At 44.4% G+C, this 17,399-nt stretch overlaps 2 protein-coding genes across 2 annotated transcripts in view; one reads left to right on the top strand and one right to left on the bottom strand.

Annotated features, from left to right (window-relative positions):
* nrg2b (neuregulin 2b) overlaps positions 1-2,178 on the bottom strand; it is a gene marked incomplete at both ends in the record, with an annotated part of 54,346 nt that extends 52,168 nt beyond the window's left edge. The window contains one exon of the mRNA XM_083980338.1: positions 1,767-2,178. Within this exon, the coding sequence (XP_083836464.1) occupies positions 1,767-2,178 (412 nt within the window). The remainder of the gene's footprint in view (positions 1-1,766) is intronic.
* A 4,268-nt stretch (positions 2,179-6,446) lies between these two features.
* Positions 6,447-7,786, top strand: purab (purine-rich element binding protein Ab). The gene has a single exon (XM_083980753.1). It carries the CDS (start codon positions 6,503-6,505, stop codon positions 7,346-7,348), a length of 846 nt encoding a protein of 281 aa, XP_083836879.1. The 5' UTR covers positions 6,447-6,502; the 3' UTR covers positions 7,349-7,786.
* The last annotated feature ends 9,613 nt before the right edge of the window (positions 7,787-17,399 follow it).

Here is a 17,399-nt window from a genome sequence, read left to right as displayed (position 1 = left end):
TTAGCATGTCAGAGAGGTAAAAATAGAACATCACGACGTTAACTCGAATGCTGGATGAACCCTTTGTCAAGACATCTGAGTTACTTCCTGTTAGGATCTGACACTTTCCTGACAGTGTTGTCTTGCCTGGTAATGATCTTGTTTCAGGATTTGAAAAGCCTAAGTAGAAAATGAGCTTTGATGTTTTACTGTCACATTGTTTGAGCGTTTTTTGTCGTCACAATTACAGAACAACCACGATGAACCTGACAAGGTTTTACTATGAAGGTCTTAAAGTTTATATACTGTATATGAGAAATGGGTTAAACCATCAGATCTCATTCCTCTGTATTGTGCAATTCAGGAAAGTGGTACTTCCTGTCTGTGTACTTCTCCACTCAGGTTTACTACAGGACAAGCAGGCGCTTTAACACAGTAGTAAATGGTACAAATTGTAGTTACATCATTTAAAAAGCAGTGGAGCACTTTAAATGCTGGAGATACAGGTGGAGTGGATCAGTGAGATAATTTCCCTTAGAGTCAGTGTTGTCTTTTAGGGAATATAGTTAAAAGTAAGAACACTTTTGCAACTGGCAGATTAAATAATGTACAATGTGCATAAATCACACTGCCTAAAAGCTGGGTGAACATATAACTTGAGCTGAGGAGCTGACCCTGATTCTGACAGACCTTTGTGAAGAAAAAGGGTCATTTTTTTTTTCTGTCAGAAAAATTAGAGGTGGGGCGGTGGGGGTGGGACAAGACAAAACAGGCACAAACATAATTTGAGACTGTAATCACATGTTATTTTTTGTACTATGTTCAGATTGTTGCATTTATAAAAGCTGTTCTGGTGACAGAGTTGGACAGAGACATCTGGCCACATCTCACAGAAACGTTTGATTGGGGAAATAAAAGAGTGTTATCAGACTTTGTGTTGTTTGGTGTGCTGCAGGAACAAAGTTTCACAAATCTATGGTGGAAAATGGCAACAAGTTGCGAGATTTGAACTGTTACCACCACCCACAGACTGTCACTGCAGTCAACACTGGCACTGTCAAGATTTTGCCACAATTTGCGATGTAAAGCAGCAGCAGATCAATGACGGCTGTAGGCGACAACACAAAGTTTGAAAAGGAGGTTGCTGTCCCTGATTCCCATCACATGCTCAGACTGACTCTCACTCTCTGGCACACACGCACACAGACACAGACACACACACACACACACACACACACACACACACACACACACACACACACACACACACAGGAGCAGCTGCATCCAGCTAACCCGTCCACCTTAAGACTCCACATGCAGCTCCTTCACTGTAATGATGTGATGATGCAGATCTTGCTGGAAGGATGCGCTTAAGTTTCAGTATCCACTGATCTCCATCATCCTGCTGTCTGTCTGGGGTTCAACCTTAACTTTAACTTGGATTTGACTGAGATATGCAACTATCTCTCTCGCGCACACAAACAAGCAAGCAAGCAAGCGCACACACACACACACACGCACAGACAGACAGCGATTCACAAGATATGTCGCCTACACACACACTCTCATTTCATTATGGGTGACCGGGTTATGGAGGACTGAGGTGTCAATCGGCTCGCGCGCATGCATGCATATGTGTATGCAAGCTGCCAAACTGTATAGACTACGCACGTGCACGCGCAGCCAGAGAGCGGTGACAGTCTCCTTACATCACCATGGCAGCTCCAGTGGCCCTTATAGTGCGGTGTGAGTGGATGGCAGGTAGAAGGGAAAAGCCTTAAACTTACCGCAGTCCTCGCACAGCACTCGCTCCACATCCTTCTTCAGCTCCGGCTCGCTGGCGTCCACAGGGGCGTACGATGCCTTGAATACAAAGGGCTCGGCGGTCGGGTCCATGAAAAAGATATATCTGTGGTCCTTCTCCACCGTGGTGCACGGGGCCTCGGAGCCGAAGTCCCCGACGGTCACGAGCTGCTCCCTCTCGAGGCCGCCGCTGTTGACGGGCCACACGTCCAGCACTTTGACATTCACACTGTAGGGCTCCCGCGAGGAGACGTTCTCCGGGGAGGAGCGCACCTCGCCCTCGATGACCACGGCTGATCGGTACGCCTGGTCCTGCAGGGAGTTGAGACTCGGGGCGTAACAGGCGAAGGAGACCCCGATGACCAGCATGGAGAAATGCACTGGATCAAGCCTCATGCCGTCAGCCTGTGCTGTGCTGCAGTGCTGCTGGGCGGCGGAGCGAGCTGGAAGAGAGAGACGGCGGCGAACGGGCTCCGGCAGAGCAGGCAGGGCAGAGCGGCAGACCTTGTGGAAGTGTCCATGCCATCTGTGTCTGCCGCTGCTTTCCCCATACGGCTGCTGGCCTCGGATGGGGGGACACACCAGCCTAGGAACCGGAAACGGCCCGCTTCTGCATGCTTAAAAATGTGATTGCTGCATTCTCCTTCACCAACCACCCTCCCCCTCTTATCTCCCCTTTTCCTGAAAGGCAAAACAAGACTCGTAAATTAGCCTCCTCTCGAATCCAAGGCTGAAACCTCTCTCTCTCTCTCTCTCTCTCTCTCTCTCTCTCTCTCTCTCTCTCTCTCTCTCTCTCTCTCTCTCTCTCTCTCTCTCCAGCTAATAGGCTAGCATCGCATGGGTGGGCGCATTGCCTCTCTGGTAGGAAAAAAAGCAGCTTGCGCGTACAAGGGAATCACAAGAAACGATACGCACTCCACGCACACGCACACGCAAGGTCGGGTCCTTTATCCACTTATTTCGATGGTCAAAAAGAGTCCCACTCCTGCAAAAATCCGTTAGTCGGTGATCAAAATAAAAAAAGAGAGAACAGAGAACCGGGGAGGAACAGACGGACAGGATGAGATAGCAGCGGTTATCCGGTGAGGCGATGCAACAGTAGCGCGCACCCTCCAGTCGCGTCCCCTGCGCCCCTCATCAAACGCGAGCGACTTACGTGAGCAAACATCACCTGCCCGGTCACTGGCGTCGGCTCGCCACGTCCTGCGCAAACACCCTAATGACCCGGGCACCCACCGGCACACCGCCACCGACCCAACCGGCATGTGACCATGCCGGTCGACTGTGTTAAACCTCTGCGGGTGGGTGCAAGAGGAAATCACGCACGCAGTGCACAGACACTCAGCACAGAGTGCGTCTGTAACCAAGCCCTACACGGCGCCCACTGTGGATCTCCAGTGCAAGAGGTGCAAGAGAGGCTATAGGCGACTACTACACACACTGCGGATAGTTGGTGCGATGACTAACGCTGCGAAATTCTCTCAATGGTTCCTCGGCGTGGCGAGCCGAGCGGCGAGTTGCGAGACTTCAGCTTTAAAAGCCCTCAGACATATGTCCGCTCGCCGCATGCTAGAGGAGAGCACGCCCCAAACCTGACATTTTCCACGACCCTGCACGTGGAAGCATCAGTTGCCCTGATCTGCGGGTGTAATGGTGGAAAGACACTCTTCCCAAATATTTTGCCAGTCCTGCACAGCTACAGCTAATAACCCCACTTTTTTCATTGAATACATCTCCACCAATGAAACGAGAGCTTTGCTCAGTATGCTCAGGCTTTTTCTGGTGACCACAAGTATCCCCTCCTCCCTCCACTGCAAACCAGTCCCTGCCTCCATCTCTGTATCCATCAATCAAGCCATTCATAAGATTCGCCTTTCCCTCCCTGTCAAGAGCTCTGCGCCCTTCGCTAGAGGTCGAAAGCGTTTCATTGTCCATCCTGAGAAAGGGATAAAATATAATGTCATATAGGGGACATGCGGACAGGCACTTTTACTATAGATAACTGCAATGATAAAGAAAATGCATGAGAGGCCATTTCATCACAGTATGCACCTACATGATGGCCTCATCCACCCGTTTCCCCATCAGCAGCATCTCATCAGGGACTGGTCTCTGTCCATGGTGCTGAAAGCCTTGACAGGTTTAGTGCTCTGGCCCTACAGGCCAATCACATGACACCTCATATTGACTGAAGGCCACAGCCAAACTGATGCAATCAAGGCCTGTCTGTCTCCTCACTGCATGTGTCATCCTTTACTCTAACATGTTCACCTGACATCAGAAGACAGAACCCCCGTAGCACAGTCTGAGTCCTGTGCTCTGCCACCAAACATACATGATCTGTTGTTTCCTGTCGCACATTACTGGAGGTGCTTCTTCTCCAGATTGGGGATCACCACAACATTTCACGAGGCAAACACAGCTCTTCACAAACTGTGACTGTCCATGCACCATGCAGTGGCCCACCCCCACCTCTTCCCCCTCTCCGCCCACTGCCCACCCACTCACCGATCTGTCTCTCCTTCATTCACTCAACCATTCATGCATTCATTAGAGCCCCCATTCAGAGACCTTGCAAACAATTTAAGAATTTCCAAATTAGCCTTGAAAGCAAATCATTTGTTGACAAAGTGAAGGGGAGTAAAAACCGATTCCTGTTGACGGACTGAGGGAGGACTGCCACCACTCGCCTCCAAGACTTCCCCTGCACTCACAATGAGCCTGTGGGAATTACTAGAGGCCGTTTTTGATACTGCACCAGCATTTTAGGGGCTGGCCTGACGGGGTCACTTAGACTGGTGATTCAATGTCAAGGTATGTTTTAGTACTATGTTGCTAAAATATGTACGATTTCTTCTTTGCAGTCCTCTTTCCCTTATTTTGTAGGCTACATCACCAGCAATACTCATGAGCAAATCAAATCCCATCTGTTCTCCTGTCCACCGTACGCTGTCCGTGGTTCTGAAAAAACAGATGCCAGTGACTTGCTGCTTTGCTAAAACCTCACAAGCAATAAACTGACTTATTAAAAAAAAAAAATCGCACCACCCTATTCCGGGGTAACAAACCCTTTCTTGCCAGCTCTTCATGGAGATCAAACTTTGGGTTTAATTAATGTTAGAACATTAAATGCTTGTAAGTTTTAAGGGAATTCTGTTAACTGTGTACAAAAATAACATGATGCCATATCCCTTTTCCAGATTTTCCTCTTTGATGTGGAAAATATTCCACAATCCTCGAACCCTATTAAAACTATATGAACATCCATTAAGTCTTCCACACCACAGTTCAACTTGACGTCTGCTCCTCCAGTCCGACCTGATGAAGAATGCTGCTGAAAAACCTTGTTCTGTCATTTCATCTATGTAAAAAGAAGCAATTAAGTTTAATTTCTAACTCTGTTGTCAAAATCTGTTGCTCAGATGATGGAATAAAATTATTGTAACTAAAATTGCCTACAATATAATCATTTCATTATTGGTTACTATTTCCCATGTTAATCAACTAAATGTTTTGTCCGTAAAATGTCAGAAATCTATTAAAAAAAATGTGCAGTGCCCCCATGGGTGATGTTTCCAAAGGTCTTTGATCCAAAAAACAGATAAACAAAATATTCAATTTACAAATATTAAGCATAGAAAAGTAGCAAAACTTTAGCTTTTTTCATGAAAAAAATATGAAATGGATCAATAAGGAACATATAGGCTAAATTATCCAAATGGTTGCCAGATAATTTCCTGTCTACTAATTTAGAAACTGAAAAGACACTCAAACTTATTTCATTGCACAGACACAAACGTTGTAGAACTCTAACTCTAGTTTTATTTGTATAGGCTATCCCCAGTTTCTTTTTAATGCTAACAGGTTGTACATTTGGCTTCTTGCTACTGTCCCCTGATTGACCCCTTCAAGACCATCAACAGTCTCTCATTGAGAAACACTGACACATAAGCATGTCCAATCACGGGCTAATAATTCACGATGCTTCACAGTGTATTAGCCCCCTCCCTCAGCCTCCCACACATCATCCACTGTTCATTCACAAATGTCTCTGTCTCCTTCCACAGGGTCTGTCCAGGTTCGCTGTCCGTGGTGCTGAACAACCCCAAACCAGAAATCCCGGGGTGAGACACACAGTCCCTGTTCTGTCCTTTTATTGTTTATTGAACAGTGTGCAGACAGGTGTCCCATCTATCTATATCTGTCTGTCTGTCTGTCTGTCTGTCTGTCTATCTATCTATCTATCTATCTATCTATCTATCTATCTATCTATCTATCTATCTATCTATCTATCTATCTATCTATCTATCTATCTATCTATCTATCTATTCTAGTCTGTCTATCTATCCAGCCCATCTATCTATCTATCCTGATCTATCTGTGTGTGTGTGTGTGTGTGTGTGTGTGTGTGTGTGTGTGTGTTGATTGTTCATGTTAGTACTGCAGTGTTTTAGGCTCACATGGGTGGGGGTTAACTTTCAGTTGCAATATACTGCTGTACCAGAGGCTGAAATGAAAATTCTGTCAAACGTTGCAAAAACATCGCGAGTGCCTTGAACGCAGCCCGCTCCGAGTACTACAGTAACACCAACTACAGTTACTTTCATTTTTTCACCCTCTTCTCCTCCTCTCGCGATAGAGCGGCGGAGCGGTTTGACGGGCAGTCGAGGTTGCAGCAGGCAGAGGGAGACGGTGGAAGGTAAAGCAGGGAGGCAGCATCATGGCGGACAGAGACAGTGGCAGTGACCACGGAGGGCCCACCGCAGGCCCCGGCTCGCTGCCCCCGGGTGCGATGGGCGCCATGTCCCGGCTGCAGCATGACACCGAGGAGCTCGCCTCCAAGCGCGTCGACATCCAGAACAAGCGCTTCTACCTTGACGTGAAGCAGAATGTTAAAGGCCGCTTCCTAAAGATAGCCGAGGTCGGGGCTGGGGGAAACAAGAGCCGCCTCACTCTCTCCATGTCGGTCGCCGTGGAGTTCCGCGATTATCTCGGGGACTTTATCGAACATTACGCCCAGCTGGGCCCGACTAACCCGGACATTGTGCAGGATGAGCCCCGGCGGGCGCTCAAGAGCGAATTCCTGGTTCGGGAGAATCGGAAATATTACATGGATCTGAAAGAGAACCAGAGGGGGCGGTTCCTGAGGATCCGACAGACCGTTAATCGGGGGCCCGGATTGGGAAGCGCGCAAGGCCAGACCATCGCTCTGCCGGCGCAGGGTCTCATCGAGTTCCGCGACGCTTTGGCCAAACTCATCGACGACTACGGCGTGGATGAGGAGCCGGCGGAGCTCCCGGAGGGCACCTCGCTCACGGTCGACAACAAACGCTTCTTCTTTGACGTGGGCTCAAATAAGTACGGGGTCTTCATGCGGGTCAGCGAGGTGAAGCCCACGTACCGGAACTCCATCACTGTTCCGTGCAAAGTGTGGTCCAAATTCGGCAACACCTTCTGTAAATACGCGGAGGAGATGAGGAAGATCCAGGAGAGGAGTAGAGAGAAGCGGGCCTCCGAACTGCTACCTGAGGGCCCGCACGGCGGAGACGACGGAGACGATGACTGACGCGGATTGTGGGAGAGCACGAGAGACGAAACAAGTGAACTATGAGAGAAAAGGAGACTTTTAACTGTAAAATAGAAAGATAATTTCCAAGGGAATCACCCCACACACACAACCTCCACAGACATGGCAGCACCTCTGCTGTCTCCTCGCTCATTTTACTGGATGTCACCCCACTTACCACCATTGTAACAGTAAGCCGCTGCTATCAAGGATTGAACTGTAAGATATGAACTGTTTCCTACTTGATTTAATGACAATGAACAGAGTGTTTATATCTCTATCAACGAAAGATTTTGCACACATCAAAGCTATTTCGAAAAAAAAATGTTTAAATGTTTTCAAACTGGTAATATACTAAAATTTAATCAAAAATAAAACCAGAGGTTCTATTATATTAAATGACAGTCTTCATGTAGAACGAATATTTGACATCAGCACAAAGAGAATATATTATGGACTTTATGAAACCAAAATCTGATACCAGATGTATAGTTTATTATAAAGGTACGCAGAATAAATATGAAAGCGCTCTCAAAGTGTATGAATTGCAGAACGCAGGAGTACAGGCCTGTAAACACCTGTCAGCATGCGTGTACTGTAGGCTCATGTTTTGAAAAGACATTTGGCAAAGTAGGCTATAGTCTTTAATTTGACCTAAAACGTGATGAAAGCATTTCTATCATGCCATTATGGAAAGGTTGAGACTCAAAAATAAATAGCCTATTTGTGCGCCTCAAACAAATGGGATGAATTTATCTCTCTGAGCTACTATACTGAATATCAACCCTCTTGCACCATGTCCATATAAACTTAAAGGAAAAAAAGTGCTAACTTAGATGTACTAATTATGATTTTGTGAATCAGCTGTAAAAAAAAAAAAAAAAAAAATCCTTATTAAGATACCCACGTTTTCTGTGGGTAAAGTTTTTTCTTTGTTACTTTGTTGTTTTTTCCTCTGGGGGGTGGGGGATGCAAAAGAGTAAGGTCCACTTGTGGGCTCGCAAGGCGCGGAAACAACAAAACAAAAAACAAAACGAAAAAAAGAAAACAACAAAAAAAGACGCGTCAGCGCAGCGCGCGGCGAGGCAACGCATCCTCTCTGACGTCATTACGACCCGTGCCTTATACACTCCACTCGTTTACGTGTCCTCACGTGGATGGTCTGTGACCTCGACCGCTGTACGTTTTCATTTACGAGTGCTGTTATGTAGGCAGAAATATACTCACCAGGGCTGCGGGATTTACACCCCTGCAGTGCATGGAGCATGGGTGGCAACACCAAGAGTAAGCTGAAAGGCCACCGGGAGCCTGGGGGGGGCCAACAGTGGTAGTGGGCAGAAACGTAGGCCCTTCAGAGAGGTGACGTGCTGCCGTATGTACGCTCTGGAAACAGGTGGGGGCCCTTGGTGTGTTGTGGCACCCTGGAGCCCAGAACCCCTAGCGGCACACCTGGCGGGGTTGGCCTCTCGCAGAGAGAGAGATGTGTCTCCCTGGATCAGGAAGCGGCCCAGGATGTACCGCCTGTGGCAGCACTTGGTGTCAGCATGGAGATTCATCTGGAGATGTTACGAGTGGCTTTGCACACCATATGCACCATGATGTTTAAAAAAACAGCAACAACAAAAAACGAAATCAGGAGCGGCTGGATGAGGCTATTCGTCAGAGCTGAGATGGATGCTGTTATAGAGCCAGGCAGTCAGCCAGCCAGGCAGCCAGCCGGCCGGTCCCTTGCAGTCAGTCTGAGTGAAGTCCAGTGGATGTAGAGGCCTATCAGTCCAGGGCCGAGGCAGTATCTATCTCTTTATGGTGCTACAGCCCCTTGATCGCTCCTTGGGGGCCTCGCCGCTCACAATATGTCACTTTTGCATTATTGTTACTCTGATGCTTTTTTTTTTTTCGTCAAAGTTTTTTTTTTCCTCCACATTATGTTGTCCAAAACGTGTCAGGTTTTCTCCCTCCCAGGCAGAGAGGAAGCAACTGACCAGCGTAGGACGTTTCATCTTAGTGTGCAATATTGTGTACGTGCCAATCGCGGCATTGTATCACGTGTATAGACTATTAAAAAGACGAAAAAATGTATAGGCTATGTGATCAGTAGATATTTGAAAGCATGACGATGAGGTTGATGCATCTGCATTATATTTCCGAAATGTGAAGTCTTTCTTCTCAAGCACTTGCTCAAAGTGAAAAAAAAAAAAAAAAAAAAAAAAAAATCACACCAGTAGTGAGGTATTTTTCCTGTCACGTTCTGTAAACCAGTAGGCTGCCTTGTCCGTCTCTCAGTGCGCATAGACTAGTTCGGGTGTTTTACGTCCCCCTATGGAGTCCACCCAGAGAAAACCCTCTCCCTCCTCCCTGTCTCTCCCCCTGCACACACACACACACACATGCAAAAGAGACAGACAGCAACCTGTAACTGTCTCCGTGTCAGCCCCTCTGCAGTGGCCTACACTGAAGCTGAATAGTATCTTGGGGCTTGGGTCCATGGGTGGCACACACACATACACACACACATAGTCTCCCCCTGTTGAGGCCTCTTGTTGCTATCTGAGTGTTTGGGAGGCCTCTAAAGTATTTTGAATGGTGTCTAGAACTGCACAAGGCCTCCTGTCATTAGAAGCCAGGGATCTATGTTTTTGGAGCCTGAGTGCGACCCCCCCTCTCACCTGGGACTGCAGATGGCAGGACAGGTGAGCTACCGATTTGACTTTGGCTTGTCTATGGTTTCATCCGAGCGAGGCGATAGTGATCAGCCGCAGTGGATCTAAAGGACAGAGGAGTTTGTTGTTTTTACAATGAGGATTACAATCCCTCTCTCTGGGTTCAGTGCGTAAGAAAGGCCCTGGCTCTTCGTCCTTGAAGCAAAACTAGTCCGAATGCCTCCGTCAGACACACAGTCCATTCCTTCTCTTTGAACTGACTGACCTACAGGCTTAGACTGAAGTGTGAGTTAACAATCAATATGCTTTGAGTGGTTCGTTCATTTATCAGCTTTATTTAAAGCAGGTCGGCCTGCGACAGCTAACGCGGCTGAGCCTGGTCACAGGCCCAGCCGGTGTGTGGCGTGCCACCTAGCTGGCATGAAGGGAAACACAGACTGTGTGGATTGCAGCTTTAGAGGCCTCAGCTGGATGAAAGCTGTTCATGTAGTTCTAACCTGGCTTTTGCAGACCATGTGGGATATAACTGAGGCTAGGCTAAAAATCGAATTCCCCAAAGCACATCTGGGCTGAAAAGGTATCAGGAGTCTTACTGAATCGTTGCTTTAAAAAGTTTATCTGTCTGTGATTGGTTACGTCTGTGACAACAGAGCCAAGAAAAATGTTCCAGAAAATCCCATCTGTTCAACGCAGGACTTTTTGGCCCAGGTTTGTCTCTGAGTGTTGGTGAAAGGCCTGATGAAGCCTGGCACTGCACTGTGGGGGCTTACCAGCAGCCTTCTACCACGACCTACTGACCCGGCTGTCAGACACATCCAGTTAGGACTTTTCTTTCAGTTCTGGAGAAGAACAGGAAATCTCTTACCCCCTTTGCAGATGATTATATTTCCACACACTGGGCTGTGAATTACAAAAAGTCAATTTCTATTAAACACACGTACAAGCCACCTATGTGCCCGGCAAAGCACATTTGAGGTCAATCGGAGTTCATGCCGAGTTCAACATGAGAATGGACTCTGTTGTGGTACAGCAATTATTCCCCAAAGTGTTCTAGCTTTAGCTTAATTTAATTTAGGCCTCCAGGAGGCTCATGCTACATGAAGACTGGAAATACAACACTTCCTTTCGCTCGTTCTCTTTCTCTAATGGCCAAATATAAGGGGAGCCTGAACCTGCTCATACAGTTCACTTTGTGATTGCCTCACTACGTGAAACGCACATTTTTTTAAGGAGTAAATGACATTGGGTCTTGCTTTGTTACAGACTGTAATCACCAGGTGCTACCGGGTCAGTCGTTGTTTTTAGTGCAGAATTATTCTGTTGTGAAACACGACACGTCCGTTTTTGGGCCGTAGCTCTGTCTGAGTTACGGAGGACGAGGACGCTTGTGTGGTTTTGCCGAAAACAGTGAGATCGAATCTGATTTCTCAGTTTACGCAAGCTCACCTGGTGTCACAGCAAAACCTGGAGTGACCTTGCAGCCATGTTGTGCCCACATTACACGGTTATCCATTCCTGGGACTCAAATGCAAAATGGTAGGCAGATGTTTTTCGTCTTGCTTTCTGTATGAAGTGTCAGTGGTACTAGCTGTGTGCTGTCCACAGTGGCTCTGGCTAAGTTTGGTGGTGATGCACTGAACCTATTTGCATTGACAAGAGTGACGTTCTTATACAGTCGTAGCCATCATAGCAGTCCTTAGTCATGATGTTATCCTGCCCTTTGTCTGTTATTGCTGCACTGTTCATTTTGTCATGTTTTATTTAATAGAGCTTATGTGTGTTGCACAAGCAACCTGTTGCTCATCAGACCATTCCTTACAAATTCTGAAATGATGAAAATAGACAAATTAAACTGTAGACTAGCAACTAGCTTCTTGTTGTCGGACTGCTACGATGGCTCCAACTGTAGGTGCTTTGTGTGTGCTTGTTCCTCCCGTCTTGTACAGGGAGGTTACTCATGTTTCCGACTGCATTGAAAAGCCACATGTACATGACTTCTAACGGCAAACTTCCACAAACAAAACGAGGGCGGTGGCAACCGGCCGCCACCTAACTCTACAAGTACTGACTGAAAACAGATTAAACTTCCATTACGGTGTTCCAGACAACCAAACCTGCTCCGTTTCTGGTTTCAGTGTTGCAGTCTTTCATTGGACATTCAGAGTTCCTGGTTAATCACATAGCCAATCGCAGCCTCTGGTCAAAGCCAAGCACTATATGACTCATCACAAACCACTGACAGAGGAGCTCATTCAGCACGTCTTCTGTTTGCACACACACACCGAGTAGTAGGGTCCATCATGTTTGCAGACTGTATAGGCTACTGTTGTGTATACTTATAAAGACGTTCTTTCAAATGTTTTGAAGATGTTGGGAAATGGATCCTGGATTTTAAGGGGTGGGGTCAATGCACAATGAACATATCCCATGTCACAGTTTGGTCTAAATCCCTTTACCATCCCCATATGAGATAATATGTTGTATCTTTCAAAAATATTTTATCTGTGGCGTGTGTGTGTGTATATATATATATATATGGTTTGTTATATATGATGCTCCTCCTTTCAGAAAAATATAACATGTAAACAGGAAAAACATATTGCTGTTTTTTTCCTTTGTATTTTATACTTACAGAAAGCATTGAATAAAATGGATAAATACTTGCACTTTAGATATATTAAGAAAAATAAAAATCTGCATATTATTTTTGATAGGGATCTCACATTCAAAGAGTATAAATTACAGGCTTTGTGACTATTGCTGGACAGAGATGTACTGAGTTCTACTTATTGAAGTATATTTTGTCTGTGTGTCAGAAGGTTTACTAAAGTAAAATGCATGATAAAGTAGTGCTACACCGATATTGTTCTTTTTTTTTAGTTGGTAAAAATGTCTGAAAACTGTGATAACCCTCTTGTATCATGTTTAACCTCTCCTCACCCCCTCTAGAATATTTCTTACTGAAATATGGCCTTTCCTGACTACATGACGATGGTGCTTACTTTGGCTTTGACATCAAGCTCATCCTATACATCTCAACATCATCATAACTCGCGTCCTTACACTTCATTACTTTCTGTTATGTACTCTCACTACCTTATTAAATTTCCGTTGATGGCAAAAGAAAATGTGTGCTGTTTTGTACATTGCTGTTTGTTTTAATGTTGGGGGAGCCTTGTTGTCTGAAAATGACTAATCGCGCAATAAAAAGTCATTCCACATGTCCCTGTCTCTGCACACCTGTCTCAACACTGTACAGTCATACGGTCGGCAGGGGTGGGCTCAAAAGGTTAAAAATAAGCTGTATCGATTGATTCAATATTAGCCTACATACTGTTATACTAGCCATTAACAGAAACCGATACAAGTTGTATTGATTATTATAAATGCCAAACCAACATGAAGGAGATATAAATCATATGAGCTTATCTAATTTATCACTGCTGCTTGCCTGCATTCATTTTAACTTTCAGATGATGTGCCTCCCTCAATCACCTGTCCTTGCAATGCCTCTTTTATGTGTTACTGAATGGAAAATGCACAGGCAAAGCGAGAGGGTAACTACAGCCGACTGACACAAAGAGCAGATTTTCTGCAGTGTTCCAGACATCTGCTCCTGACTTCCACATGGAAATAAAAGAAAGGCTGCTGTATTGCTGCCAGTAGGGAAGGACATGCTGTTGACAGAGCAGTATTGACTACCATCGGCAAGGTGAGAATTTCTCAGTCTGCAGTGGGCAACAGGTCAGTGCATCAAAAGCAATAAAAGTGATAATACCACTCATCTGATATTGTAAACCAAATTTGATAAGAAGCAGATTCTGTGGCAGGGCAGTGATGTGAAAAACAGTGGGAGTTGTGAGAACTAATTTGCTCTGTTTTTCTTTTTTTAATGATTCAGAGCTAAAGTGACATTTTAACCATGACATAGGCTAGTTATATCTCCCTTTTTGTAACTACTGCTCAATAATGAACTGACATATTTGGAAGAAATATTATTTTCTGAATTAATAAAGAAGTTTCAATTGGTTGATCTAACTCTAACCCTTCAATTAATACACTGGCAATAGCATAGCATTTATATAAGACCTGTATTGTTTGTTAAGTGGATGTTTGTGTTTTTATTGCGTGGCAAAGCAGTTTCCCCTTGGGGATCAATAAAGTTTTCTAATCTAATCTAATCATAAGAAGCTGCAGTACATATAGTGATTTCATTTTATAAAACATTGTAACTCCTTTTTTGCATTGCAGCAAAGTGTGCTGTTTCTGAATGATTTAATCCCACCCTCCCTCATTTCTTCTAAAACTGCTGTTTTAGCTTTGGGCAGCTAATGCAAGTTTTAAAATGAAATAATATGCTGTCTACTCTAAATTGTATCAATGTCATGTAAATAGTGTGAATGGTCACATGACCAGGCCTCTTGACTTCCTGCTTGCACCTCTTGGGGGAGATGTCTGCCTCAAACATGTACATGAGGAAGTAAATAAAATACTTTAATTAACAGATATAACTGACATTTATTTGTACATATATTCTACAGCTGATAGGTGTAGATAGGTCTACAACTGATATATAATGATAATTATATGCCTGCATGCATCTTTTGATCGTAAGAAGAGGTAAGCACGGCAACATTTGTTTGCTGTGTGTGTTGTGACGTGGTGACCAGCCACATCCAATATACCAGATTTTGTGACCTACGGTCCTACTGCAATAGGCTACACAAACTAAACCTGACCCTGTTGATTTGTTCTGGTGATGTATCCTACTCTGAGGGAGATCATTGTTGAGATGTCAAATGTCTATTCAATGCAAACCAAAGGGAAGGCACTTGATCGGAGCATGGATGAGTTGCTGACTTTTTATGGGATTTTGCTCACATATAGCTATTAGTAGTAGTAGTAGTAGTAGTAGTAGTATGGCAAGCATGGCTGTAGGCAGTTTATCAGGGGAATACCAATCTGATTTGGGTACAAGTTGTGGAGCCTTGCTATCACAATGTGCATGTTTCACATGAAGCACACACATCTGCCTGAAAGTGGCCTAGGACAGGGCCCAAGTGTAGTCCTTGGTCTAACTAAACAGGTAGAAGTTCCTCCAGGATGCACATTTGTGCATGTCTTGTTAAAATATTCTTATTTTTTATATGTGTAGGTAAAATTAAAGAATTTGTGGAAATTTAGACTATGCAGTTTCCCACCGGCAACAATTGTTGCCGAGGAGAAAACAAACATTTTCACCAACAAAACCAACATGAAATGAAGAAAATCATACATAGGCTATTACAGTATGTGTTAGGGAGGTACAAGGAGTGAAATGCATGCACTTATTGTATTTTGCAGGGGACATTTTTTGATTTAACGGGCTATAATTACAGAGTAAGGGGGTAATGTCTTTAGGAGCACAGGCATATTGTTCAAATTTAAACACACACACAAAATATGGAATTAACCATTAGCCAATGTTGAAGACATTTTATAAAAAAGCATGTAACCTCTGTAGGGGAGAGTGGGGTAATGTGAGACACCGGGTAATGTGAGACACCCCCTGTATCTAGAAAACGGAACACATTTTTGGTCATCTGACCATTATGTTTTCAAGCCCCTTCCATTTCCCCATGGTCATGAAGGAGAGGACCTCATGATGCTGTGGAAAGCATGTTTTTTTTCACAAAAATGTAATTTTTGCATGTAAAAGTAAATTTTCTTGCTGTCAACTTAATCAACTGTTGTGCCAAAGCAAATTGATTCAGGTAGAAAAACTTCTATGATACATGATGATTAACTACCAACACATAAAACCATGTGATGATGCTGGCTGAAAATTAGCCTGAATTTCTAAGAGAGGTCGTTTTTTCTAAAATGGGGGTGTTGGGGTAAAGTGAGACAAATGCTGCGGGGTAAAGTGAGACCATGGATGTGTTATAATAAAACCATGAGTGAGACACTGTGAGCACACCACACACAAAGATTTACACTAGAATCTCGTCCCCCAAGCCAGAAATCTCGCGTGATCAAACATGATCTGTAGCCACACTGCTTTGTTATGATGTGCTCTTCAGTCAGCTCGCTTATTTATTGGTTACATTCAATTTTAGTCACATTCCACTTTGTCGGCTCCCCCCACATAAAAGAGGACTTTTGATCAAAATGGTCACGATTGTCGGGTCCTACAATCTGACCCCCAGACTATCTAACTGATTCTATCTGTCATTTGAATGTTAAAACATTTTGTGTTGTATTTGATTTTGTTCTTGAGTCACTTTGTTTTGAGAAAAAAAAGTGCTTAATTGACCAATCCCCATGATTCTGTTACTAGTCTGACATTAGTTCTGGAAAGTGTGGTTGTCAAGCTAGCTGTCAGGATTCTAACTGTGACAACATGTGTTGGGAGTTTCAGAGTGGAAAAAGTAAGTGGATCAGTTTACCCCATTGATTTCTCTGGTTTGTCTCAGTTTACCTCTGAGCTGGGGTAAAGTGAGACACAAGACCACTTTTTTTTAAACTATCATATTTTCACTGTACTTCATCCTGAATACATTCTGATAATTTCCATTGCGAGGAAACATCCTGAATTAATGGGAAATGTGTACATTTTACTGATAAATCATTTTTGCTCGCTTAGAGGGGAGCAAATGTAAAAAAAGTGTCTCACTTTACTCCACTCTCCCCTACCTTGTAAAGTTATCAAGATGGCAAAGCATCTCAATGACTACAATGAGAAGTATGCAAGAACACCGGAAGTACTAAGACTATATTTTACTAGCCTACTATGTATGATACATAAATTTGCCTTTGGTTACGTACGTTGTGGTTTTAGATTAGTTATGAGTGGTTGACACAGTGAACTAAAAAGGTAGGCAGCTACATTGCAGTGTGTTTCACTTTTAAATAAAAATCATTACTGAAACAATTTTTTTTTTTTTTACGTACCTTTTTCCAGAGCCCCATGGTGCTGCTGTTTTGTGATTTCCAGTTGAATAATGGTTCTTTCTCCCACTTCACCTGCTTCCTCAAATGTCCCATTTCCCCAGCTGGAAACGTGCTTCCTCAACTTTGGTGTGTTCATGTGCGTGGAAACAAGATGAAGGTTATAAAGAAGATGCGTTGTATTTTATTGATCAGTGCATTAAAAACATGTATGTTTCTAATATTTGTAAAGGTTAACTGATCTAACCTATGTAGGCACCACATGTGACATTTACCAAGGGCTTCAGGAGAAGATTTTACACCATTAGGGGCCTAATCATTGATCAAAAGTTTTTCACTATTAACCATGGATCTATTAGCCTTCTAGCCTATGCTATATGTTTACCTGCGGCGCCATGTTTCTTCGTCAATGATGTCAGCTCGCAAGACAAGTTAGGCTACGTAGCCTACCAAAATGTGGC

Source organism: Trachurus trachurus, assembly GCF_905171665.1.
Source record: "Trachurus trachurus genome assembly, chromosome: 10".
Taxonomy (NCBI): domain Eukaryota; kingdom Metazoa; phylum Chordata; class Actinopteri; order Carangiformes; family Carangidae; genus Trachurus; species Trachurus trachurus.
Note: the sequence above shows the minus strand (reverse complement) of the source record. Positions and strands in the feature narration are given on the sequence as shown.

What these genes read in the sequence shown, in the direction of transcription:
- purab (XM_083980753.1), top strand. Translation starts at nt 6,503, where the DNA reads ATGGCGGACAGAGACAGTGGCAGTGACCACGGAGGGCCCACCGCAGGC.